Source organism: Amphiprion ocellaris, chromosome 24 (genome assembly GCF_022539595.1).
Source record: "Amphiprion ocellaris isolate individual 3 ecotype Okinawa chromosome 24, ASM2253959v1, whole genome shotgun sequence".
Classification (NCBI taxonomy): domain Eukaryota; kingdom Metazoa; phylum Chordata; class Actinopteri; family Pomacentridae; genus Amphiprion; species Amphiprion ocellaris.
This window is the reverse complement of record NC_072789.1, coordinates 1,215,275-1,241,182: the sequence shown is the minus strand read 5'-3', so window position 1 is coordinate 1,241,182 and position 25,908 is coordinate 1,215,275. Positions and strand designations below refer to the sequence as shown.

General features: G+C 39.4%; 1 protein-coding gene across 8 annotated transcripts in view; it reads left to right on the top strand.

The window, feature by feature from the left end:
* Positions 1-25,908, top strand: part of kcnh7 (potassium channel, voltage gated eag related subfamily H, member 7) — a 103,950-nt gene that overhangs the window by 40,023 nt on the left and 38,019 nt on the right. For 6 of the 8 annotated variants that reach the window (XR_008600838.1, XR_008600837.1, XM_055008502.1 and 3 more), the window contains 6 exons: positions 4,667-4,822; positions 13,254-13,733; positions 14,706-14,726; positions 16,500-16,523; positions 17,276-17,490; positions 23,163-23,588. Coding sequence is in view for 6 of the 8 variants with exons in the window: in XM_055008502.1 (XP_054864477.1) it covers positions 4,667-4,822; positions 13,254-13,733; positions 14,706-14,726; positions 16,500-16,523; positions 17,276-17,490; positions 23,163-23,588 (1,322 nt within the window). In the remaining 2 variants the exon portion in view is untranslated. The remainder of the gene's footprint in view (positions 1-4,666; positions 4,823-13,253; positions 13,734-14,705; positions 14,727-16,499; positions 16,524-17,275; positions 17,491-23,162; positions 23,589-25,908) is intronic. The other 2 variants (XM_055008500.1, XM_055008501.1) reach the window with 2 other exon arrangements.

Genomic DNA, 25,908 nt, shown 5'->3' with positions numbered 1-25,908 from the left:
AAGGCCGCGAGCGGGAATCGAACCCGGGCCGCTGCATCGGGAACCAGACCCTGTACATGGATCGCCTGCTCAACGCATTGAGCTATACGTCATGTTAAAATGTCCACTTTTACAGCAGAAAATACAACATGTTTACAGCCTGGAACAAAAGACAGCTTCGGTCAGTTACTAATTTCCTCATTGATGACAACTGATAGATAACTTTAACTTTAAATAATATCACGCTTTGCAGTTGTGCATGTGCCGGTTGGTGCAATGGAAGGACAGTCCATGGACCTGAGATACTTAAATGTCCCACCTCAGCTTCACTCATTGTTTAATCTCCTTTTCCATTTTTGGAATATCAAAGATTTAGTAAGAGTTGGAATCTCAAATCGAATCTTTAACACGTTTCATCATTGTGTGTTCTGTACTCTGTACGGTGGATCTAAACTAGTTGTTAAAGTTGTTTGTTGCTTCGAAATAGAAATTTCTCTCAGTTTGTCAGACTTTCTAAACTGACAGATGAATAAAGATGATCTCATTTCATTTCAGAATCGTGCTGAAGTGGCTTTGTACTGGTGACAAATTAAACTAATCTCCAACTTGCTTTTCCTTTGGAGCGTTCGCACGTTTCCATGGAGACAGACATGATCGTTTTAATTTGCAAACAAAGTGAATCACAAAGCAGGATGCTCATCAATGTCAGCACTGCTGCTTGAGCTTAAGAAGATGAAACAGACACATTTGTATTTTTAAAGCAGCAAATTGTGCTCAGATAAAGGATTCAAAAACTTAAATTCAGAATTGTAAGTTACGTGTAAATGATTGAATTTGTCAGCATTTGGATCATCTCACTTTCTTCCTTCTTTTTCCTGTTTTTTTAACCCTCCTGTTGTCTTCATTTACGGGCAACAAAAAATATTGTTTCCTTGTCTGAAAAAAATACAAAAATTCGGCAAAAAATTCCCCAAATTTCTGAAAATTTGCAAAACCTTCAGGAAGAAAATTCCACTAATTCCTTAAAAGTTTCCTTTAATAGTACTATTTTTTAAAAAAATCCCCCAAATTTGGCAACGAAATTCCTGTAAATATTTTCTAAAAATGATTAAAAATCTTCCAAAAAAATCCTAAAATATCTAAAGTGATTCCATATATATCAGTAAAGCTTCTAATATTTTTTTAATAACATTCACACAAAAAATCAACCAAAATCCAACAAAATTTGCTGAATTTTGGTTGATTTTTATGTGAATGTTCTTAAGAAACATATTTAACATTTCTTTTTTCCTCCAAAAAATGTTCAAAGATTTCCCAAAAATGTTGAAAATGTGGACATCAGAAGTTTCACTCTGAAAATATTTTTTTCCACATTTTCAAACTTTAAAACGGGTCAATTTGGACCTGCAGGACGACACGAGGGTTAAATCCTCCACTCCTATCAAGGCCCTGTATTGTCAGTTTACAGTAGACATTCCCTCCAGCTACATACATGCAAACTATGCCTGAAAACAATGAAAGCAAAGGCGCAATTCTACTTGTGCTGTGGGCTTAATTTGCATATTTCCACTAAAGTCACAGGAGGTGTTTTCCTGCCCCACCCACCACCTTCACCCCACGTCCACCCTCTGATGGTAACGAATGTCTCGATCCGCTCATGATGACACTGATGGACTATTAGGGGCAGCGTACTGCTTAGCCCAGCGGAAACAGGGTTCCCCCAAACATAAATCAAATCCACGCCCGGCGCAGGAGTCGCTTTGTAATTCTGCACTATAGGACTTTTGAGCCTGACAGCACAATAATATAAGTAGAAAATGACCGGAATTCCCCAATTATTGGGACATTTATAAGTACGCAGGCATCTCGGGGGAAGAATCGGGATTGCAGTTGAGTCTTTGTGCAGCAGTTTCCCCCCAGAAAAGAAACGCTGTAGGCTGGGTGCCTGTTGGCCGAGCTATAAATAGCTTTCTGGTGACAGCAGGACTTAGAGCTTAATGTGAGAGAGAGCATCTTTCAGAGATGTCAACGTTTATTATTTAACATATATCTCATTTTATACACTAGTAATGCTGGTCATCGCTCGTGTACAAGCATTTAACCAGTGCTGTAGACTCAGCCTAAGCCTAAAACTATTACAACCTTCTCCTGTCATTAATTTGACATCCCAGATCTCCTCTCTGAGTATCAGAGTTTCATAACTAACTTTGCCCAAACTTGTGCAAAACTCAAGTATACAATATCGTTCAGAAGTTTGAGGTCACTAAGAAATGTCCTTTTTTTTTTTTTTTTTTTGAAAGAAAAGCATCTTTTTTCAGTAAAGATAACATTAATCCTCGTGTCGTCCTGCGGGTCAGAATTGATCCATTTTAAAGTTTGAAAATATGGAAAAAAATATTTTCACAGTGAAACTTCTGATGTCCACATTTTCAACATTTTTGGGAAATATTTGAACATTTTTTGGTGGAAAAAAAAGAAATGTTAAAAATGTTTCTTAAGAACATTCACAAAAAAAACCCACAATCCAGCAAATTTTACTGGATTTTGGTTGATTTTTTTGTGAATGTTCTTAAGGAAAATATTAGAAAATATTAGAAATTTAAGTGATATATATATATAATCACTTTAGATATTTTTAGGATTTTTTTGGAATATTTTTACTCATTTTTTGAAAAGATTTACAAGAATTTCATTGCCAAATTTGAGGGATTTTTTTTTAAAATAAAACTTTCAAGGGAAACTTTTAAGGAATTATTGGAATTTTCTTCCTGAAGGTTTTGCAAATTTTCAGAAATTTGGGGAATTTTATTGCTGAATTTTTGGATTTTTTTCAGACAAGGAAACAATATTTTTTGTTGCCTGTAAATGAGGACAACAGGAGGGTTAAACACACAACAAAATGCCACTTGATGTATTTTAACCTTTATGATGTCCTAAATGAGACTTTGAGTGGTAACAGTAAAATAAGTCACTCCACTGTAATTGTTTACATTATTTTTGCTTTACTAGGAAATGCGATATTTTCCACTAATTTTTTTGGTTCTTTTTTTTTTTACCAAAAATTAACATAGCTATTGTAGCCATTTCACTCATGGCAATCACAACATGCTATACATCATATAAAAGCTTGGAATCTCTAGTTTACAAATATAATCATATTGTTCTTGTATTTTCATTACAATAGAAATGACATGATAAAATGACAGCGTGTCTCAGAGTTAACTTATTCACAGAAGTTTTTAATATTAGCAAATCAAATTGTATTATATATATATATATATATATATATATTTCTGTGAACTTTTTTATTGATAAATAGTACATTCCTGATAGAATGTATTCTATATTGCATATCTGCACTATGATGTCATGTATTGCAATGTTTGGTTGCTTACAAGTATTGACTTACTGCATTATCTTTGGATTCATTTTTGATCACTTTTCATTACGTTTGTTGTTCTTATTACTTTAAGCCTTTATGTTCTGGCTTAGTTAAGGATGTTTGTACGGCTTTTCAGTAAAGGATGAGGATCCATCATGAGTGAAACCAACAGATTTCACTAAATTTTTTGATTTTACCCCATGAGGCACATTTCCGGCAACCATCACTCCTGTGTTCTAATGCTACATTGTGTTAGCTAATGGTGTTGAAAGGCTCATTGATGATTAGAAAACCCTTGTGCAGTTATGTTAGCACATGGATATAAGTGGGAGTTTTATCTGGTTAAATAAAGGTTAAGCAAAAAAGAAATGAAACTGAAAATCTGAATGCATGTTTTTAAGACTGTTTTCAGCACATTGCAGTTTAACGGTTTGATGTTGATTGCTTCTTTTAAAATGTTTTGCAGCATATAAAGCGCCATATAGATGTTGACTCTAATTGGATTTGATCTTTAAAGGCAGATTTAAAATATCCTAAACACCATCTTTTCTTTTATTGTCAGGGTTTTGTTTGAAGCTAAAACAAGACTGCTGGTAGAAACTTGCCTCATTTCTGCCAACCCCCTTGTCTCCAATTTGATAAATTAGCAGTATTTAGACGTGAGGCATTAGCAGCATGCAGGGCTGCATTAAATTTACCTCCCACCGGGGCCACGAATAATTGGGCCTGAAGAAATGAGCAGAGAGTAGTTCAGTGTTTGCTTTACTTTTATTTTGCTGGAACGTCTGCATTATTGTTGTCATGTGGATGCATTATTTAAATCATCTGATAACACATTAATGTCAGCTCCAGGTGCTTGGTGATGTTTGCAGTGTGTTTCACTGTATTAAACGGTGCAGGGCAGCCTCAGGCCATGTCTGGATATATGAAATCATTCAGCTCCAGAGGCTTCCATCTCAGCGGACCTCTTACCCTTTTCACCCTCATTTTTCCGCTAGGCCTTTCTGCACACACAGCTTTATCTGGGATAAGATGTTTGAATGTCAAAAGTGTTAATGGAAAGCTCCAGGATCAAACTGTACTGTGTCTGAAAAGTTGTTGCGTTACTCTGAGTCTTGCTTCGGATGATTGTACCATTTAGTTTAGTTTAGTTTAAAACCAGGCAAGCCTGTCGTTCAGATTGATGGGATTCATATTTTTAGGACTGCATTGCACCAACTCACATCCCAAGTCAATCAGACTGAAAAGCATGAAAGTTTATTGCTCATTTCTAACTGTAATTAATTTTTTCTGTTTGTCGGTTAGGTTCAAACTTCCTCTGCGCCACCCACATCATTCCTGTGAAGAACGAGGAGGGCGTGGTCATGATGTTCATCCTTAACTTTGATTACATCCTGGACGAAGAAAGCAGCGACTCGCTGGAGAGACTCAACCACACGTCCCCTTCCAAAGCTGACCAACGTGAGTAGAGACAGAGGAAGGCCTGAGGAGGAGGAGGAGGCAGAAAACATGATATGACATTTGGTGGGAGCGTGAATGCGATTGTGTTGGAGTCATTGAGTAAATATAGTGTTGCAAATGTTGCTCGTGAACAGGTGGAGATGCAGCACATCCTCAGGACTGATCTTGACATTTACTGTTCTTACATTTACTGTACATACTCAGGAAGAAAATAGTGTAAGACTGCAAGAAAGAAGGAATGGAGTGATAGTAAAGTAGCAGCTAGTCATGACCTTTTACTTGCAACCATTTCCTCACATCCACATTATTTGTGCCTCTATCCCACTATTACCACTGTGTCTTAACAGTTTGACATGTCGCTAATATTAACGTCACACACGCTGCCGTTTTCTATTACAGACGCGTTACTTTAGCATCTTGTCTCCTCAGATGTTTCGCTGCAGCTTGTGCCTTCATTCCTACTTGCAGCAGGAGTGCAGCTGCAGGAATTCCGTGCTAGACAGCTCCTTTGGCATGTTGACACCAGCGTTTAGCAGACACTGATGTGTTAGCCTGCTATCATCTCAAAGGTCTGGCCCAATTATAGCTCCTAGCTTGCCAGGCTGGCCTGATGAACTACTGGAGCAGTGCTGTGAAGCACTCAGCTTCCCAGAGCTGTCGGTGTAATAGTGTATAATGCCATTCCCCAGTGGTGCTCTTGATGTCTCCTCTCACTTCGAAGTCTCTCTCTTTGTCCATTTTCTGTCTGTGACACGTAAAGCAGCAGCGTGGAGGACCAGAGGTTACTCCTAGATGACTGTAATTGGATGAGGCCCCTAACAGGCTGCAGTGCCTCGTGGGGTGTGTGGTGGGAGAGGCAGGACGTGTGGGCTTCATTGTGTGTTTGTGCACCCTACATGATGGTGTGCACTCTGAGACTCTGGAGAAACCGTGCATGAATGTATCAGCTTTTCAGTCTGTATGTGTTTGTGCAGGCGTGTACATGTCACTGGTAAGGGCTGCCTCTTCTGCTTATCTGCGTGAAGTAATTGCTCAGTCTGAGCACAAGGGCAGTTCCCCGATGAAGCAGGCGTTTATGAATTCAAGTGTGTTCATGCCTATCTGCATATCTAAGTGGGCATCCCTGCAAATCTGGCAGTGAGGTCCAGATTTGCTTCCAAGGTCCCAGTGCTGGACACGTTTCTTTCTGCCTACATGCAACCTCTGCTGCAGCAGGCGTTACTATAGAGAGTTGGTGTTTTTTGGCCTCATTTCATCTCAGCCCTCTCTCAGCTAATTCTAGAAACCCAGTATTGCACTTTTTATTTTACTAGCAGATGGACAGAGGTCACTAATTATGAGTAGCTCTGCATAATTGATGAGGACATCACAGAAGAACACACTGCTACAGATGTAAATTTCCCTCAGTGAAAGCTGCGGCATTGCTATTCTAAAGGTGGCTTTACATAACGTGTAGAATCAGCTGCCTTTAGATGTGTTGCCAGTGAGGTGATGATCCGTGTGTGCTGCATTATCTAGACTGTATCTGGGGAATGCACTAAGCACTGTTTATCAGCTGCCTTTTCCCTCAGTGATGATCCAGCCCTTCTTGGATTCTCCCATTCTGAATTAATGTAGCTTAGCAGAGCCACTTCCACAGATACATAAATTACACACATGCACAGAGAAAATGTTGTGACATTTACTGTTGATGGTTTTAGAGCTATACTGGGCTGTACATTGTGATTAGTATTGTTGCAGTACAGAAGTAGGACACTTGGTTATGGTACTGAAAAGGACAATACACTGAATATTAAAATTTAACAAGTCTGCCATCTGAAGTAACTTTTTAGTACAGTTCACATTAAAGCTACAGTAGGCATAAATCTGGAAAGCCAAGCAAAGAAAATGTGCAGCAAAGGTGCATTAATATAAAGATGTAAAGATGATTGGCCTCTTTTATAAAACTGTGCATAGGATCTACACCACATGTTAGATTGTGCACTTTTTTCACACTCCCACAATCCATTATAAATGCTCCATTATTACTGATGTGCATATTGTACTTGTAGGGAATAGGGGCTGCGTTAGAAACAAAATAAAGTTTGAGAGCCCCACAGCTGCAGCAGCTGTTAATGCTACAAAAACAAATTGTTCAAATTAAACAAACCAGTCAGACATAGACATGTGCTCTGCTGCAGGCTGCTGGAGGCACTAGGCTGCCAAAGCTCACCGCTTAGTACACGTTAAGCATCTGATGCATTTTTCAGAAAGCGCACGACATCACTGCAAAAACAAAATGCTGCATTTAACGACAGAATCAAGAGCTGTAAAGAAAAGTTTACATCCACTTTTTAAAAGAATGTCTGTCATGGCAATCTTGAATTTCCAATGATTCCTATAACTCTACATCTATATATAATTAAGGGACTTTTGAAGTCCATGGGATATATCTTGCATGCATTTTTATTATGTTAAAAAATTAATGTTTTTTTATGTTCATTATCATCATGTCTTTAATAATAATAATAATAATAATAATAATAATAATAATAATAATAATAATAATAATAATAATACATTTTATTTATAAAACACTTTACAAGTAACTCAAAGACGCTGTACATAAAACAAAATAAAATAAAACAAGAGTTCTAAATAAAAACAGTTAATTTAAAATCAGTAAACAATAAATCAAATTACACAGTTATTTATAATGGAAACAATCATTAATTAATAAAAAATGATGTCACTAAAATGTCAACTAAATAAACGTCCCAATTTAACAGCAACCACCTTCTAATTACCTAAACAATAATAAAATGAGCTTATTTAAAAATAGTTTTGATTGTGTTCTTTTTATTAAGTTGAGATAATCATGACAGATATTTCTTTTTTTGGCAATATGTCAAATCTATATGGAAAATAACAAATTATATCTGTGTCCCAGAAATCATTTTCAGCTAAGTTCCCCATTACAAAAACACCTCTCCAGGAAGTGTGTTAATTCCAGATCACATGACCTGCTCCACATGATGTCATTTCCTCCTGAAGAAAAGACTGGCCAGACTCCAAGGCTTTCTGACTTATTTAATATAAAGTAGTCAACAGGTTTACTACAATATCGTAGATACGTATATATGTAGAAATAACTTTCAATTTTGATTTTACTCAATTGTAAATATAATATTTATAAGAATCTTTCTGCAAAAATGCCATGTGGTGTTTGGTTTCATTATGCTCTAGGGTTGTTTTGCTGCTTGTGGAACTAGTTCTTTCCAGAAAGTAAATGAAGTTATGAAAAAGGAGGATTACTTCTAATTTCTGTAGGAAAAATTAAAACCATCAGCCAGAAGGTTGGGTCTCAGTTGCAGCGGGATATTCCAAAAAGACCCCAATTACTCATTGAAAGTGGTTAAGAAATGGCTAATGCAGGCAAGAATTAAGGTTTCAGACTGGTTTCAATAAAGTTCTGAATTTTATCCCATCAAAAGTCTGTGGACTGCGATGAAGAAGCAAGTCTATGTCAGAAAACCAACAAATTTAGTTGAACTGCACGATTTCTGTCAAGAGGAGTGAGGAAAGATACAACCAGAAGCTTGTGAACAGTTACCAAAGCCAATTAATTGAAGTGAAAATGGACATTTAACCAGATATTAGAGTTGCTGTATGTATATTTTTGACCCAGTAGATTTAGTCATATTTCCAGAAGACCTGTAATAAATGTATGAAAGAATCAAAATGCATGAGTTTTCTGTGACAAAAAATTCTGTGATTGAATCATTTCAAGATAGAAAATTCACTGGAAACTCAAGACTAATGGTAGTCTTTCCAAGTATATGTAAATTTCCATTCACGGCTGCAGGTGTTTCCGATTTTCACAGCTGATAAGCAGTGCAGGTGGGGGAGAGGTGGAGGGTGAGGTGGGGAAAGCAGAGTGTGTGGACTCTTTGTGCCTGGGGATCCTGGCAACGCAGTCATGTGTTCACTGAAGAGTATTTGTTCCAAAAAGCTATGAATAATTTGGTTGTAATCATACTAAAGATGTCTGTGGTGACCCTGACCACTAAATCCATTTAAATTATCTTCACAGTGCCTACTTAACTCCTTGTAAGTTCTATCTGATGGGTGCAGGTTTTGCTCTTTGAAGGCTCCTGCTACATTATTCAAATGATTGCTTGCCAGTGACGTGCTTTTGGAATGAATTAGCTCCGAGATTATTCAACTCTTATTGCTTACAGTCCCCAGTTCTTTTAACCCTCCTGTTGTCCTCATTTACAGGCACCAAAAAATATTGCTTCCTTGTCTGAAAAAATCCAAAAATTCACCAAAAAAATTCACCAAATTTCTGAAAATTTGCAAAACCTTCAGGAAGAAAATTCCAATAATTCCTTAAAAGTTTCTCCTAAAAGTTTTATTTAAAAAAAAAAAAAAAAAAAAAATCCCCCAAATTTGGAAAGAAAATTCTTGTAAATATTTTCAAAAAATGATTAAAAATCTTCTAAAAAAGTCCTAAAAATATCTAAAGTGATTACATATATATCAATAAAACATCTAATATTTTCTTTAAGAACATTCACAAAAAAATCTACCAAAATCCAGCAAAATTCACTGGATTTTGGTTGATTTTTTTTGTGTGAATGTTCTTAAAGAAACATTTTTAACATTTCTTTTTTTTCCACCAAAAAATTTTCAAAAATTTCCCAAAAATGTTGAAAATGTGGACATCAGAAGTTTCACTGTGAAAATATAATTTTTTCCCCACATTTTCAAACTTTAAAACAGGTCAATTTTGACCCGCAGGACAACACGAGGGTTAAATTTATCTATGTGAAAAATCTAAACACCAGAGAAAGATTAGTTTAGCGGGGATACATGCTGCTAAGAAGATGACTTCCCCTCCTTCTCTCCCAATCTGATCCCAATGGATTCTAACTTTTTTTTTGCATGTGAATGGTGCTGTTCCACTGTCTCAATGCCTGATCTACATTTTGTGTGTGTCCACTCACTTGAAATATGTACAGGCAGAAGGACAAAAAAAAAAAATAGAATCTAAATATATACAGGGGATCTTTGGTTTACGACATCATTGACCTATGGCATTTTGTCATTATGTCTGAACTGGTTACGTGGAACTAGTTGATGAGCGGAGCGGGCGAATGCATCGTCAAACCTTGGATTGTGCTACATTCGCTAACTTTTTCCCCTTTATTATGGCCTCCAAACCTAAGTCAGACTCCTCTGATGTCAGTGCTTCAAAGAAAAGGAAAGCAGTCTCCATGGACGTGAAATTAGATATAATAGAGCACTCAGAACAGGGCGAAACACAGAAGAACATGGGTCAAGTTGTAAAAACAGGTCAACATATTGTAGCGACCCTCTGTGATAAATGAGTGAGACTTTATCTGGTTCTCTGCTGGTTTATTGAACCTTCATACAGGCTACTGTGGACCGTAGTCAACACCAGAAGAACTAGAAAAACCCCATAACTTAGCTCCAGAATTAGCCACTGTTCCCAGCTCTCTCTACTGCTGACTCTCAGCCAATCAGAGGTGAGCTAACTAAACATGGCACGTTCACTGACATTAGGTAAATCTGGAACTGAACAATAAACATTGAACCCTCAACATCAACAACAATATCAGTCCGTTACAATATTCTGTTATCTTCTTGTAAAATGATTCATACATGCATGAAAGTCATTGGTATTCATGACTTTTCCAAGGAACTGATCGATATCGTGATGCACGTAACAGCTTTGTTTACATTTTTGCCGGAGTTCCGACTTTCGGTGAAAATCGGCTTACATCAATCTGTAGGAATGGACCTCCAGCGTACGTAGAGGGCCCTCTGTTTAACCCTTCTCCTGGTGCTCTTCTCTTACAAAAGCTGTCAATATGCAAACAGAGCCCAGCTAAAAATCAGTCTTCATTCATAGCTTTACTTAGGAATCAAACTCCACTCTCCTGAGTGAGCAACTATTAACTGAGGCTCACTGCAATCATACTCTAATTTTCTCTGTAATATATGAGTGTGAGGCAAACCGGGGACACAGCAAAATTATCAACGTTATTCTCTAGCCGGTGAGTAATAGGAGGACTGGGGGCCCAGGTAAATACTCCTCCAGGTAGAAGAGCGCTGCATGCAAAACTGGAGCGTCGGCAAAATCACAAAGCGGAGACGGAAACAAAAGGACTCAAACTTGTTTTTGTCCTGCTTTTACAACAAAAGAAAGGTTTATTGTTCTCTTTGTACTTCTCCCCGGACATCTGAATCATGCTCGCATTACAAAAAGACGTTTCACTCCACAACATTGGGATCTGCGGGCCCAATTAATATGCAATGCAAACATTACTATCTGGTATCATAGCAACTAGGGCCACTGTGTGTCCACTGGTTGTGTAAAGCTGCTGGTGAGGGGTTTTTTTGCAGGGAAAGGATAAGAGGGTTGAAGAGGCAGGAGACACAGGCACATACGGTACATGCACACACAGCTTTTCTCCAAAAGGTTCAGCTCTTTCAATATCACAGCCGACATACAGTTCTCTCAGAACACACCGTGAATGTGTGACTGAATTATGAGCTAATTATAAGATTTGTGGTGTATACAGTGTGCTTATCCGCCAGCCACGGTAATTAGAAGCAACGCTCTGAGCGGTGTGAGCGCTCATGTGCTACCATTCATTATTTTGTTAAGCTGTCATTTTTAACCGTCAAAGCTGGTGTTTAGATTCAAGCTATGCCAGCAAATGTGAAAATGTTGGAGCTTACACAAGCACTTCGGTAAAAATGTCAGCGCTGTACGGCAATATTACTGCAAAATGGGAAGGATTTCGCAGCTTGAGGGGAGAACTTTTGAGACGTCTGATGCCTAACAGGGTCTTGATGTATTGTGCAGGCTCTTTGGCATATAAACTGAGTTTTCTGGTGTGGGATCAGACGGACGGTATTTTTGATCAGCAGTTTTTATCTGCTTCACAGCACTGAGCTCAGATGAAACACACTTTTGTTCATGATTCCCTGTCAAAGACAAGACCGACAATTCAACTTCATTTCGTCTTGGTGATAAATGAAGACTTGTTTAGTCATCCTGCGGTGCAGATTTGAACACTAGCTTAAGATCCTGATCTGAATCTCCAGTTAAATGATCATTTCCAGCATTGTCAGCATCTGGCTAAAGAGTTAATTTAAACACTCCATGCTGACCCAAGCAGACACTCAGCATTGTGTCTAAAATTAGTTTCTTTCTGTCTCTCGCTGTCAGTCTCACCCTGATAGAAGCAGCAGCGAGGAAGACAAAAATCCAGGCTGCTTCCTGCCGAGCCTCAAACATTAATTCTATTTTCTAATTTACCACCTATTGTGTCTCTGAATGCAGGCTTAGCTGTTCCATATTGGTATGGCAAATTTAATGCGCTGTGGTTGTTTCAAGCAAATATAACGAGGGGAACTAATGATGCTTTGTGAGGAGGTGGCTTCATCAATTTATATTTGCTCACGCTTTTTATATTTTTTTATGAAAGGACTTGATTTGCACAGCGCCTCGTGGCAGTAGGGCTTGTTTTTCAAGGGCTGTGACGGTATTCTGATATGTACGGCATATGTTCAAGCGGCTAAATGATTCACAACATGTAGGCCACAGTTTGCCGTCCATATGTGAGATCCTGCGAGTGTGAACGTCTCTCTGTCATGACATATTTACACAAATCATAACATGCATCTAAATGTGCATTTGTGATCAATTTGTGTGTATAGCATAGCTTTACACTGACTATATTGTGTTTCTTCATGTTTTTCTACCCAACATTCCCTCCCAACCACCTACTGTTTTGATAACTGGACCATAAATATCACTTTTTGCTTCATTCTCCTTCATTTCCCAAGGAGCTATCAATCACTCATTAAAACCCTGCACATAATCTTTTATAGGACCGCCTCCTTAACGCACCACTGCCGTCATAATATCTCAGCAAATGTCCTCCCCCATGAATAATTGAAGGAAATTGAAGATTGAACTAGTGCCTGAGGCAGAACGGGCATTTGTTTTGATCTGTCAGGGTCTTTTTAAAATAGCTGCATTGGCAGGCTTTCCACTGGCAAAGAAGTATCAGCAGGGATGTTGAAGATGCCTAGCAAATTCTCTTACAAACACACCATGAAAACACAACACAAGGTCGGCGGGGGGTTGTGTTGATCCCACGAGCTCATTAAAAACCACCATACATTCAGTTTTTATGCCGTCTTTGGTCTCGCTGAGGTCAAACAGTCTCCACGATTATTTAGTGACTTCCTCAGAATTTATGTTCGCATGTGATAGCAGTCACCCTCAAGCACTCCTTCTTAGTGTCATTGGTCATTTTAACGTGCTGTCAGATGGAGTATTAGCAGGAAATAATGGAAGATTTAGAGGCATTTTTACAACATGTATTGCTCGTTTCTCTTTCTCCATCAGGGAAGGGGAGATTCTTTCGCTTCCGTTTGCCGACCTTACCTCTCCTGGGCATCAGCAAGCAGTCCCTGCCCCAGGAAGATCCTGACGCCGTCATGGTGGACTCCCCTCGCCACAGTGACGGCTCAGTGGCGACACGTGACTACCAACTTCCCACCACCCGAGAGAGCTGCAGTCCCTCCTACGCCAATGACACCCGTGCCCTCATTGGCCCCAGCCACTGCTCCACCCCCGTCTCCGGGCCTTTGGACCACTCGTCACCAAAAGGCCCCTGGGACCGGACATACCCAGACCAAGCCGTCGCCCAGACCCAACACCAGAGTCAGGAGGACACACTGATTACAGCCCCGTCGATCCCGGGCCTCACTCCAACCGCCTCCAGAGAGAGTATGTGCAGTATTCGCAGAGCTTCCTCCGTACACGACATAGAAGGCTTCGGGTCCAACTCCAAGGTGGCATTCAGGGACCGGCACGCCAGTGAAGGTAGGAATCTCCTACTCTTCTGTACCCTTTTGTAAATTTCTAAACAACACACTAAACTAATCACTTTATCTTATTCTACCCACTCTGAGGTTGTTGTACTTTGTATTTTTAATTACAGACCCTCTTGAGTTATTAAGTCACTGATGTTTGAGCTTCACCATGTAGAATGATGTATTTACCTGCTGAAGAGTTGACGTACTTCTGAGCTCACCTCAAATCTCTGAAGAGCATTTTGTGTCATCACAACTATTCTGAAACCCAATTACAGACCAATATACAGTAGGAGACATTTTGTTCATTAAATTTTTCAACTGAAGAATACTTTTGGATTTTTAATGATGCAGAAGGATGTTTTGGCAAGATATCCAACTTACATTCTAATAAATTAAATAGTTTTTTTTATGTTCTAAACCACATCTAGAGGGTCTTTAAAAACCTAATCTTCACAGTACACAGTTGGTTGCATTAACGAAGTCACCATTTGTTCAGTAAAGTTAGTTAAAATGTGGTCAATATCCTAACGATACTTTTACGTCTCATGAAAACCGTTTACTTTAATTTAGCTATATCAATTAACAAAACTCTTGTGGTCTTAAAATAGTAGAGATGTTGCATGCCAGTCTCTTCATCAGTATTAAAGTGAGTCACAATCTATATTGTGTGCTATTGATCTTCCCTGGAGTCTGAATCACTCATTAGCCTTTTGGCCCTCATTTGGTTGAGGGTAGAAGTGCCCCAGACTGGCCTTGTTTCCTCCCGGCCAATCAGTCGTCCCCTTATCTGCAATTCTCATTCAAATAGCTCCCACTGGCTGACACCGTAATACGTCTACTTCACTGTAATTTATTGTTCATGGGGACAGTAGCGGGGGTTTAATGTCAGCCCACATTTATCATCATAGGAAACCAGAAATTCTTCTCTCACCTCCACTCCCGTTTTTCTTTCTCCTCCGCCGTGTCGCTGCCATCACAGACAATGGCCGCAATATCAAAGGTAACCAATGGAAACCCGCTGCATCTTGAGCTCACCAATATTTGGCACGTCTCTTGGATGATGTACCCCACAAAGCCTGCTTGTTGCATGAGTTTTCTGCACGAGGGTCATGTTGAATGCAAATGCCTTGATGGATGACTGACTGTGTGGTTGTAAGCCTTGAAAGACTGGCTCAGCACTAAATGGTTTGTCTTAGTGTACATAACCTACCTAGCTCTTGCCAGTCACCCAGGAGAATGCTCAGTAAAAACAAAAACAACAACAAAAAAAACCCCACACTGATCGTTGCATGCGCCTGCATGGAGCAACACATTAATTTCTCTCCTGCATGTTGCTCATTGAAGAAAATCAGTGAAGCTTTACAAAATGAAGCCTCCCACTGTCTGTAACCTCTGCTTTCTTCTTGGCAACCTCTGGATCCTTGTTGCCATGTCTTAGTGAATGAAAAGAAACCTCACTGTCTTTCCATTCACTCTCTCTGTGCTCGTCTTTCTCCCTTATTAGATAAATTTGAACTGTAGCAGTGTTCATGCTGCATGCATATTCACATACATGCTATGACTTCCTCAACACCAAAAATGTTTGTTTGCACTTGATGCATTTTTATTTAAAGTGTGATTAGGGTTAAATGATGAATTCTGAAAGAGAAAATACAACTATTCAGTGTTTAGCGTCATAGTACAGGGGGTCCTTGGTTTACAACGTCCTCGACTTACAGCGTGTCGTCGTTACATTGGAACTGGTTACGTGGAACTAGTTGACGAGTGGAGCGGACGAATACGTCGCCATGCGGCGCTGTAAGATGGCTGTGTTTACACTCTCCGGTTGCATGCCACCTTGGATTGTGCTACATTCACTAACTTTTTGCCCTTCTTTATGGTTCCCAAGCGTAAGTCAGACTCTTCTGATGCCAAAGAAAATGGTGATGGTAAAAGCTGCAGCTGTCCAACTCGTTAAACTTGTGCTTTCAAAAGGAATCGTGAGTCGTAGCAAACTTGACTTCTTTACTGTGGTTCTTGATACACATTACAGAGTGAAAACTGCAACAAAAACAGAATAAAACAACATAAATACATGTAAATAAATCCTTTTAACACAACCAGTCGGTCCAAAGATGAAGCTAATACGACATTGCCTCTGTGGAGTTTATAAAGTAGAGATCCGTGTATCCAGAAAAGCACGTGTAAAAATAAACATCAAAATAGCGGCCATGAAGTGACAACTATCAACAGACAACTTCAAAATAAAGACTTTTTCAAGATAAATGCACATCGATAATTGTGTCTTAAGAGCAAAACACCATGGAGGTGAAATTAGATTTAATAAAATGCTAGGAATAGGAAGAAACACTGACAAACATCGGCATTATTAGATCTAGTTGTAAAAACAGCAACATATTCTGTTACCTTCTTGATAAATGACTCATACATGCATGAAAGTCGTCGGTATTCATGTCTTTTATTAAGAACTGATCAGTATCTTGATGCATGTAACGGCTTTGTTTACGTTTTCTTTGGAGTTCCGACTTGCAGCGAAAATCATCTTACATCGATCTGTAGGAACAGAACTCTGACATAAGTCGAGGACCTCCTGTATATCCTTTTCATATCTATAAAGGTTTACTTCCAGAGCTGCCACAGTGCTCTGTTTACTAATAATACTGTAATGCTGATGATGTTTGAACCCATGACTACTGACCCTACGATCCAATCACTCTTCCATAACCCCACTTTCCCCTTTACCTCCTATTTCTTCTCTCTCCTGGTTTGCTAGTGTCTCGCTCCTGGATGGCTGGGGGTATGGCTTCAGCTTTTTTCTTTTAAGTTATTTTTATGACTGCTCTGATGTGTCCTGACTGTGGCATGTATTGAAGCTGCGCATGCAATCTCTCATCCTCAGCTGTCCGTTTCTCTGTCCTTGACTCTCAATCACTGTACTGTACTTTGTGAAAGGAGGGGGAAAAATAACTGTGCAACCTTCGTCTGCAGCTGAATCAGCAACTCTCTCTTTTTCACTTTTTATCATTCTCATCGGATCACATGTCAGTGTGCATAGTGCTGTCACATATTGTTGCGGTGTTGAATGCTTTCACAAGAAGTCAGGGAGTTAATGTCTGCAAGTCAGTTGTTATTAGGCTGTAACTTGTAGAGAACATCGTGTGGTTTCATGGGGGAAAATGTTGTGAATTCAGACTGAAGTTGCAGTCTTTGATTGTGCGTTGAATCGTTCTTTTCTTTCACCAGCAGTGTTCTTCATTATCTTTTAATGAGAAACTTTGAAAGGCCCGTTCATCCTAGATGGGTCAATCAGAGGGTGTAGAGTTTGTATTTCAGTATCTGTTGTATTCTCGGTGTTGTGTTGTGGTTAACTCACTCCAAAAGTAAGGGTCACCTCATGCTCACTACCCATGTCACAACAATCACAAATGAGACTGTTCTCTGATGTCCACAATTCACAACGCCCATTCGATTACCAGTAGTCTAACTTCAGATCGAGATGTGTCAACTTTTAATGATGACATCCTGCCTCTTTGGCTCTCTCTCTTTCAGGGCCGCTCAGTCAGATCAAATCCAGCCTGCTTGGCTCCACGTCTGACTCCAACCTCAACAAGTACAGCACGATAAACAAGATCCCCCTCATCACGCTTAACTTCTCCGAAGCCAACAACGAGAAGAAGTGCCCCTCCCCTCCGTCCTCTGAGAAGACCATCATCGCCCCAAAAGTCAAAGATCGTACACACAACGTCACGGATAAGGTCACACAGGTAAGACCACTAAAAGCATGCAGCATAAAGCGATCTGTCGGAACCTTGAAATGCTTTTATTATCAGCCTGTCAGCAAAATCTGGTAAGATAGCAAAACAATTTGACCCTCGACGAAAGCTGCAGTCTCTACTTTCATAGCTTACATCAAAAATGAGTCGAGAAACTCATATAAATCCTAAAAACATTACTGCATTATCTGCAAACTACCATGAGCAGCTACAGGTGAATAGCTGAATAGCACAAATAAATCAAATATTCTGCTTCACCTCCAGGAAATAGGTGCCAGTTTTAATGTCATGGCTTTGATTAAAACTGATTTTTATGCCATACACTGAGAGGTAACAGTGAAATGCAAGACAAGATTATATAGCGGTTTAAACATATCATGAGTGAATAACCAAACAGTTACATGTCTAGTTTTAGTTAGTACATACAAGTTAGTACATTAGTACATACAAGTCATTCATTTGCCAAAAAGTACGACCCTTGTAGTATCCTCTAATGAGGAAAGTGAAACTTGTATTAAGGCTGAAAGAGTAAGTTCTGTAAATCCATTTAGTCCTTGAATAAATTAATAATATTAATATTAACTTTATTTATATAGTACTTTCAAGTCAAAGTGCTCTACAGAACAAGCAACAGATAAATTACAATAAAATGCTAACTAATTAAAACGATGGCTGAGAAGACACAATAACAAAAATAACAACGATAAAAACCGATAAAGACAATATCTAAGAAGACACAGTACCTCACAAGTTATGATTCATATGCAGCAGAGAACAAGTGGGTCTTTAGCTTTGCTTTGAACACCTCTACTGAGCAAGCTAGCCTAATGTCAGATGGAAGAGCGTCTTCTTTTTAACCCTCGTGTTGTCCTGCAGGTCAAAGTTGACCCCTTTTAAACTTGGAAAATGTGGAAAAAAATATATATTTTCACAGTGAAACTTCTGGTAACCACATTTTCAACACTTTTGGGAAATTTTTGAACATTTTTTGGTGGAAAAAATGAAATGTTAGAAATGTTTAAGAACATTCACACAAAATTAACCAAAATCCAACGAAATTCACTGAATTGTGGTTGATTTTTTTTGTGAATGTTCTTAAGGAAAATATCAGAAGTTTTACTGATATATATGTAATCACTTTAGATATTTTTAGGATTTTTTTGGAAGATTTTTACTCATTTTTTGAAAATATTTACAAGAATTTTCTTGCCAAATTTGGGGGATTTTTTTTTTTTTTTTTTTTTTTTAAAATAAAACTTTCAAGGGAAACTTTGAAGGAATTGTTGGAATTTTCTTCCTGAAGGTTTTGCAAATTTTCAGAAATTTGGGGATTTTATTGCTGAATTTTTGGATTTTTTTCAGACATGGAAAATATTTTTTGGTGCCTGTAAATGAAGATAACAGGAGGGTTAAATATGATGGCCCAGTGCCATTTACAGCTTTATATGTTAATAGAATTATCTTAAAATCAGCTCTAACATGAACTGGGAGCCAGTGGAGTATATAAATATACTGAAGACATCTAACTATGTGGGCGTATGTTTCTCCATAACTTGTCCGTCTCACCTCAGTTTAAACAAAGTTTGGATCAAACACATTTTGTCTTGCCCTGTTCATAATTATGTTTGCAGACTTTTCCTACTTCAAAAAAAAAACAACAGTAAGATGATTGCCAGACCTGCAGAAGATCCATCGACCATCCATTATTTTTCATGACTGTGTCCTGCATCTAACAATCAAAAACTATTAAGAGCAGTAAAAGGACTAAAACTTTGTAGTGGACACTCAGTTTGCATTCATTAATAATTCATTGCACCAAGTCCTTTGCTGACAGTCTGAGGTTGTGCAGACTGGTCTGGAGAGACATTAGGATTCAATCATAATGCTCATCTTCATATCATTTACTACTACAGCTCAGACGTGCACAGATTGAGCGGTAGATGAAGCCAGCAGATTGCATCCACACCCCCACCTGCCCTCTGGGAGCCTCGGGATGATTAATTCAAACTCAAGGGGTCTGATACGTAAAATGGCTGAGGTGTCTATCACTTGCGGTGAATAATCAGGGATACTCTTACAGCTGCCAGACAGCTTCCAGAGCCTGGGCCACATTTCTAGTGTTACGGACAGAGCAAGAGGTCGTTCTCACCTTCCCTGCCAGGGCTGAGAGGCAGTGTAGGGTATACGGGGACTGTAAGGTAGTCCCAGGGGTAGGAGGGATCTGCCTCAGACCAGTCATTAGGTCTTGGTTTTGCATTTTGCCTATTAATGATGTGACGGTAGAGGGCACAGAAATTGACCCCTGTTTGCAGTCAAAGGCAACTTCAGCTCAAGGCACTGGAGCCAGAGAGAGATCAGACTGTAGTGCATCACGCTGACCTCTCCATCCAGCATTAAATCCAGAGTTACTTAACGGCAGAGAGGCTGCCTGATGTGGGCTTTAACCCTCCAGTTGTCTTCATTTACGGGCACCAACAGATATTGTTTCCTTGTCAGAAAAAAATCCAAAAATTCAGCAAAAAATTCCTCAAATTTCTGAAAATTTGCAAAACCTTCAGGAAGAAAATCCAATAATTCCTTAAAAGTTTCCCTTAAAGGTTTTATTTTTTAAAAATCCTCCAAATTTGGCAAGAAAATTCTTGTAAATATTTTCAAAAAATGAATAAAAATCTTCCAAAAAAATCCTAAAAATATCTAAAGTGATTCCATATATATCAGTAAAACTTCTAATATTTTCTTATTGAACATTCACAAAAAGTCAACCAAAATCCAGCAAATTTTGCTGGATTTTAGTAGATTTTTTTGTGAATATTCTTAAAGAAACATTTTTAACATTTCCTTTTTTCCACCAAAAAATGTACAAAGATTTCCCCAAAATGTCGAGAATGTGGACATCAGAAGTTTCACTGTGAAATATATATATTTTTTTCCCCACATTTTCAAACTTTAAACCTGGTCAATTTTGACCTGCAAGACGACACGAGGGTTAATGGTCTTTGGTAACACTGGAGACTGGAGGACCTGAGAACCAGTTACTGCGTGACTCCTGCTTTGTTTGAGGGGAAATTAGCATACATATTAGCACATTACTAGCGCTGTTATACTGCTATACACTTTATTATGTTGCCACAGTGTAATCTCCTCCTTCCTTGTGCAAACAGTTAATGCGCTGCTCAGAAAGTAGCTGATGAATACGTGTTGCCGTGGACACACTGGTGGCTGTGCCAATATACCCCCCACCCTCCTCCTTTCTTGCTCTTTCTATGACTGAGCTAATGACATTCAACACACACTGTCATCTCCACGTTCTGCTCACTGCGTGCTGTTAAACATTTCAATGATCCTAGTAGCAAACAGCTAAACAAGCCACGGGAAGTTGTGCTGCTGAATCCCCATCTTGTGCAGTTTCGTAAACTGTTCTCCAGGCACCTGACTGTGAAAAACACAAAGCAGCAGCAGATGTCTTGAGACCAACTACCAACTCGTCCGGTTTGATCTGTAGCCACGATCTCTGCTGGCCTTGGCTGCCTCACAGCTACCACAGGCAGATGGAGGCTTGGTCCAGGAAGCTGGTCAGCGAGTAAAGAAGGCAGACTTGCAGCTCTCATGCTGTTTCTGACATTCTGAACGCCTCAGTGCATGTGGCTCATGTCCATAAGAGTCTTAGATGCCTGCTACTTTCCTCTGATGTCTCAATGTAAACTTGTTTGGATGATCTGAAGCTGAACTTGAAAGCAAACCAGCAGCATCGTTTTTAACGACGGAAGCAGTGCGATTATTGACAGGAACATGAAACAACACTCTACTCTTATAAATAATCCCCTAGTCCTGACAGCACAGACCAGGGAGAACCAGAGAAAGGGAGAAAGCTAATGCTCATTTGCATATTGTTTGAAGCCAAGCCAAACCCAGAGCGAGCTTTCCATTATCCCACAAGAGAGAGTTCATTTGCACATAGCTACAGTAGGTAGGTTAAATAATTAAGATGGGATCTTTTATTTAGAAACAGATTGGCTACAACACGCTAATCTAGAACTGTCTTTCTGCCAACCAACTGACTCCTCCCAGGCTTCCTAGCAGGCTGAAGGGTAATGTATCCATGCCTGCTGAGAGCTGTTGGTGGAGTGCAAAGTTACCACATTGTTTGTATGAAGGGCGTAGCTTTGGTCGCAACACAAGTAGGGACACAACAACATGCACACAAAGAGAAACATCCACGGACTTGACCCACAAAATAGAAGACAGGAAAATTATAGGAGGGTCAATATATAATTATGGGACTTTTTGTAACATAGTTGACAGGTATCATAGTTGACATTTTTGCTGTTTTCAGGTCTAAAATCAGCATGGCCGCCTATATAAATGTCTTTTGACCATTTTCAGCTTTTCACAAGCTTCTGGTTGTATCTTTCACCACTCCTCTTGACAGAAATCGTGCAGTTCAACTAAATATGTTGGCTTTCTGACATAGACTTGTTTCTTCATCACAGGTATTTGATGGAGTTTAATTCAGAGCTTTAGTGAGACCAGTCAGAAACCTTAATTTCGAGCCTGAATTAGCCATTTCTTTACCACTTTCAGTGAGTATTTGGGGTTAATGTCTTGTTCCCTCTGCAACTGAGACCCAACCTTCTGGCTGATGGTTTTAATTTTTCTTACAGAAATTAGAAGTAATCCTCCTTTTTCATAACTTCATTTACTTTCTGGAGAGAACTAGTTCCACAAGCAGCAAAACAACCCTAGAGCATAATGAAACCACCACCATGCTTGGCGGTAGGTTTAGTGTTCTTGGGTTTTTGTTGTTTTTTGTCTCATTTTTGTCGTTGTGTCTCATTTTTGGCGAAATTTCAGGTTGTTCATGACGTTTTGTAAAAAGATAATTCATTAAATATGAAGACTTTCAGAATGAACTTTTTTGCACTAAAACATCCATCCATCCATTATCTGTACACCACTTAATCCTCACTAGGGTCATGGGGGGGGGCTGGAGTCTATCCCAGCTGACTCAGGTGAAGGCAGGGGACACCCTAGACAGGTCACCAGTCTGTCACAGGGCTACATACAGAGACAAACAATCACTCTCACATTCACACCTACGGGCAATTTAGAATGATCAATTAACCTCAGCATATTTTTGGACTGTGGGAGGAAGCCGGAGTACCCGGAGAAAACCCACGCATGCACAGGGAGAACATGCAAACTCCATGCAGAAAGATCCCGGGAAAGCCGGGACGCAAACCAGGGATCTTCTCGCTGCAAGGTGAAAGTGCTAACCACTACACCACTGTGCAGCCCTGCACTAAAACAAAGGGGGGAAAAAAAGGAGTTGTGGTTATTTATAGGTTATTGTGCTGTGATTTTACTGGTCCAGATCACTTGAGATCAAATTGGGCTGAATGTGGAACCATAACTAAGATGAGTTTAACATCCCTGCCCTACATTCTCATCCTACATTTCCCATTTCTCCATAGCATCTTTTCTCAGACCTTCCCTTCTTCCTAAATATCCACAGCTTCCAAACTCTGGCCCTTTAGACAAGCCCATGAGATGCTTTTGTCTTAATACAGAGCAGATGACAAATAGCACTAACACCAGTGAAATGAATCCTCCACTTTGTTAAAGATATTGAACTAAGGTGATAAATTCTCTGTGTTCCTCCCCAGGTTCTTTCTCTGGGTGCAGACGTGCTGCCTGAATACAAACTCCAGACGCCACGTATAGACAAGTTTACAATCCTCCACTATAGCCCCTTCAAAGCAGTGTGGGACTGGTTGATCCTGCTGCTGGTCATCTACACGGCCATCTTCACGCCCTACTCGGCTGCCTTCCTCCTTCACGACATCGAGGAGCAGAAGCGGCGGGAGTGCGGCTACTCGTGCTCGCCGCTCAACGTGGTGGATCTGATAGTGGACATTATGTTCATTGTGGACATCCTCATCAACTTCAGGACCACTTACGTCAACATCAACGAGGAGGTGGTCAGCCACCCGGCCAAGATCGCCATCCACTACTTTAAAGGCTGGTTCCTCATAGACATGGTGGCCGCCATCCCATTTGACCTGCTCATCTTTGGCTCAGGATCAGAGGAGGTGAGAGGGGAGGGGAGGGGAGGGGGTCGTCGCTTATTTAGTCTGTCAGTAAGTAACGGGGATAATGGCACTGATTTAGACAAAAAACAACAAAAACAAGACAAAATTTTACAAAAATGAGACACAAAATGACAAAAGAACAATGTGCAATCTAGTATTTTACTCTATGATCAAAACAACTTGTCATGGGCTAGAAATTATTTTAAATTCATAATTTTACAATTTGAAATTTGCAGTTAATGTCTTCTCTGTAATTTTTACACTCTGAGGGCCGGATTGGACCCTCTGGAGGGCTGGTTTTGGCCCACGGGCCTCATGTTTGACACCCCTGATATAGCCTGTCCCACCAAAACACTATTATCTGTTTATTGTTACAAATCATACAGATGAGCCTTTTTCGTTCCTGTTGATGTCAGTGTGGACATTATAAAATGACTTCTTGAGAAGCCTGATGTGCAGAGTCTTTCACAGGTCCCGTTGACATTGCAAAGTTGCAAAGAATGGCCTGTGTTCTGACACAAGACCTCCAGCAGTCATGTTTCTGAGCTGTTTTCTCAAACGATCACACTCCTAAACAAATGTGACGCTCGGCTGTCACATCTGCTTTTCACCAGAGTCACACTGGAAGGCCCCAGGCAGTCCAAATGAGTTAAAAAGGTGTCAGCCCTAGAACCGCTCAGCCTGGAAGTAACCGTTTCCTTCATGAACGTCTGAGGGAGATGGTATAGCACAGGGGTGTCAGATTCATCATAGTTCAGGTTCCACATTCAGCCCAATTTGATCTCAAGTGACCAGTAAAATCACAGCATAACAACCTATAAATAACCACAACTCCATTTTTTTCCTTTGTTTTAGTGCAAAAAAGTTCATTCTAAAAATCTTCACATTTAAAGAACTGTCTTTTTACAAAACGTTATGAACAAATTGAAACTTCTTACGGAAAGTAAGTTCAATTTCAACAATATTATACCTCAGTTTATCATTTATACATTACAACTTCCAGATCACAGAGTGTCTACAAAGGACCACAACATTCAGTCACAGATATCTGGAACTGAATGATGTAGTATTTTAATTTTGGATCAAAACAAAAAAGTCAGACAAAAAAGGCAAAAAACAAGACAAAATATTACAAAAAAGAGATGCAAAATGACAGAAACAAGACACAAAATGACAAAAAATGAGACAAACGACATGAAGCAAAACAAAAAAGAGACAAAAAATTTGAGAAAAGTTATGAAGCGACAAATAAATCGACACAAGGGAGACAAAAAAAGCACAAAACTACCCAAATGATGCATAAAACAACAAATAAGGCAAAACACAAAGTGACAAAAATAAGACAAAAAACACAAATGAGACAAAAAGGAAACACAAAACAACAAAAGCGAGAAACAAAGCAACAAAAACATGAGACAAACGACAAAAGTCAGACAAAAAAAACAAGACGAAATATTACAAAAATGCCACACAAAATGACAAACGAACAGTGAACAATCTAGTATTTTACTTTATGATCAAAACAACTTGTCATGGTCTAGAAATTATTCTAAATTTGTAGCAAGTTATCTAATGATTAGCGTGCATTGTCTTGAATATACTCAACTGTTTCTGACACCGTATTCACTGGTTCAGACCCTTGGGGAACTGAGCAATTAAACAAATTAATTACTGCTGGCTTTTGCATTTTCTGCCAATGATCACTTACTAAACGGCTGTGGAGTATTCGCTGGCGTCGTGGAATGAGGTGTGTCTGAAAGTCTCCAGGTTGGTCTGGGATGTTCTGCCTTTTCCTTGGACATGCACTCTGGTTCTGCTCAAGGTGTCAAACCGGTCGCACTTCCCTTCAGAGCTCGTAACTTACAGTATTTACATATTTCCATAAAGCGTCTTCCTCATCTGCACTCAGGGCGGCTTCTGTTTCTCCAACATCGGTTGCAGCTGTTAAGAGTGAGTGGACCGATCGCATTTGTGTGTGGGTGGAAGCAGGAACAAAGATAGGAACTGACAGCGATTGTTTGGTTCTGTTTTGTTTTCTAGTAAGGTAAACTTGGACATATGAAAAACCTAATTTATCAAACACTATACAAACTGTTTACAGCGGACAAAACACCTCTCTTAGTGTATGGCTTTTCCTTTTTGGACACTTGAAATGTGAAACTGTCTGTTTCCAAGTTCCACAGGACTCCCAAGCTGCATTGTAGTGGAAGATCATCCAATCCGAGGTCCAAATCCTTCAAACCCTTGGCTCGTTCATCTGGTGGAAAAGCTTCCATAACCTTGTGGCTGTTGGATGCTATCTTGTGTAATATCAGGTTGG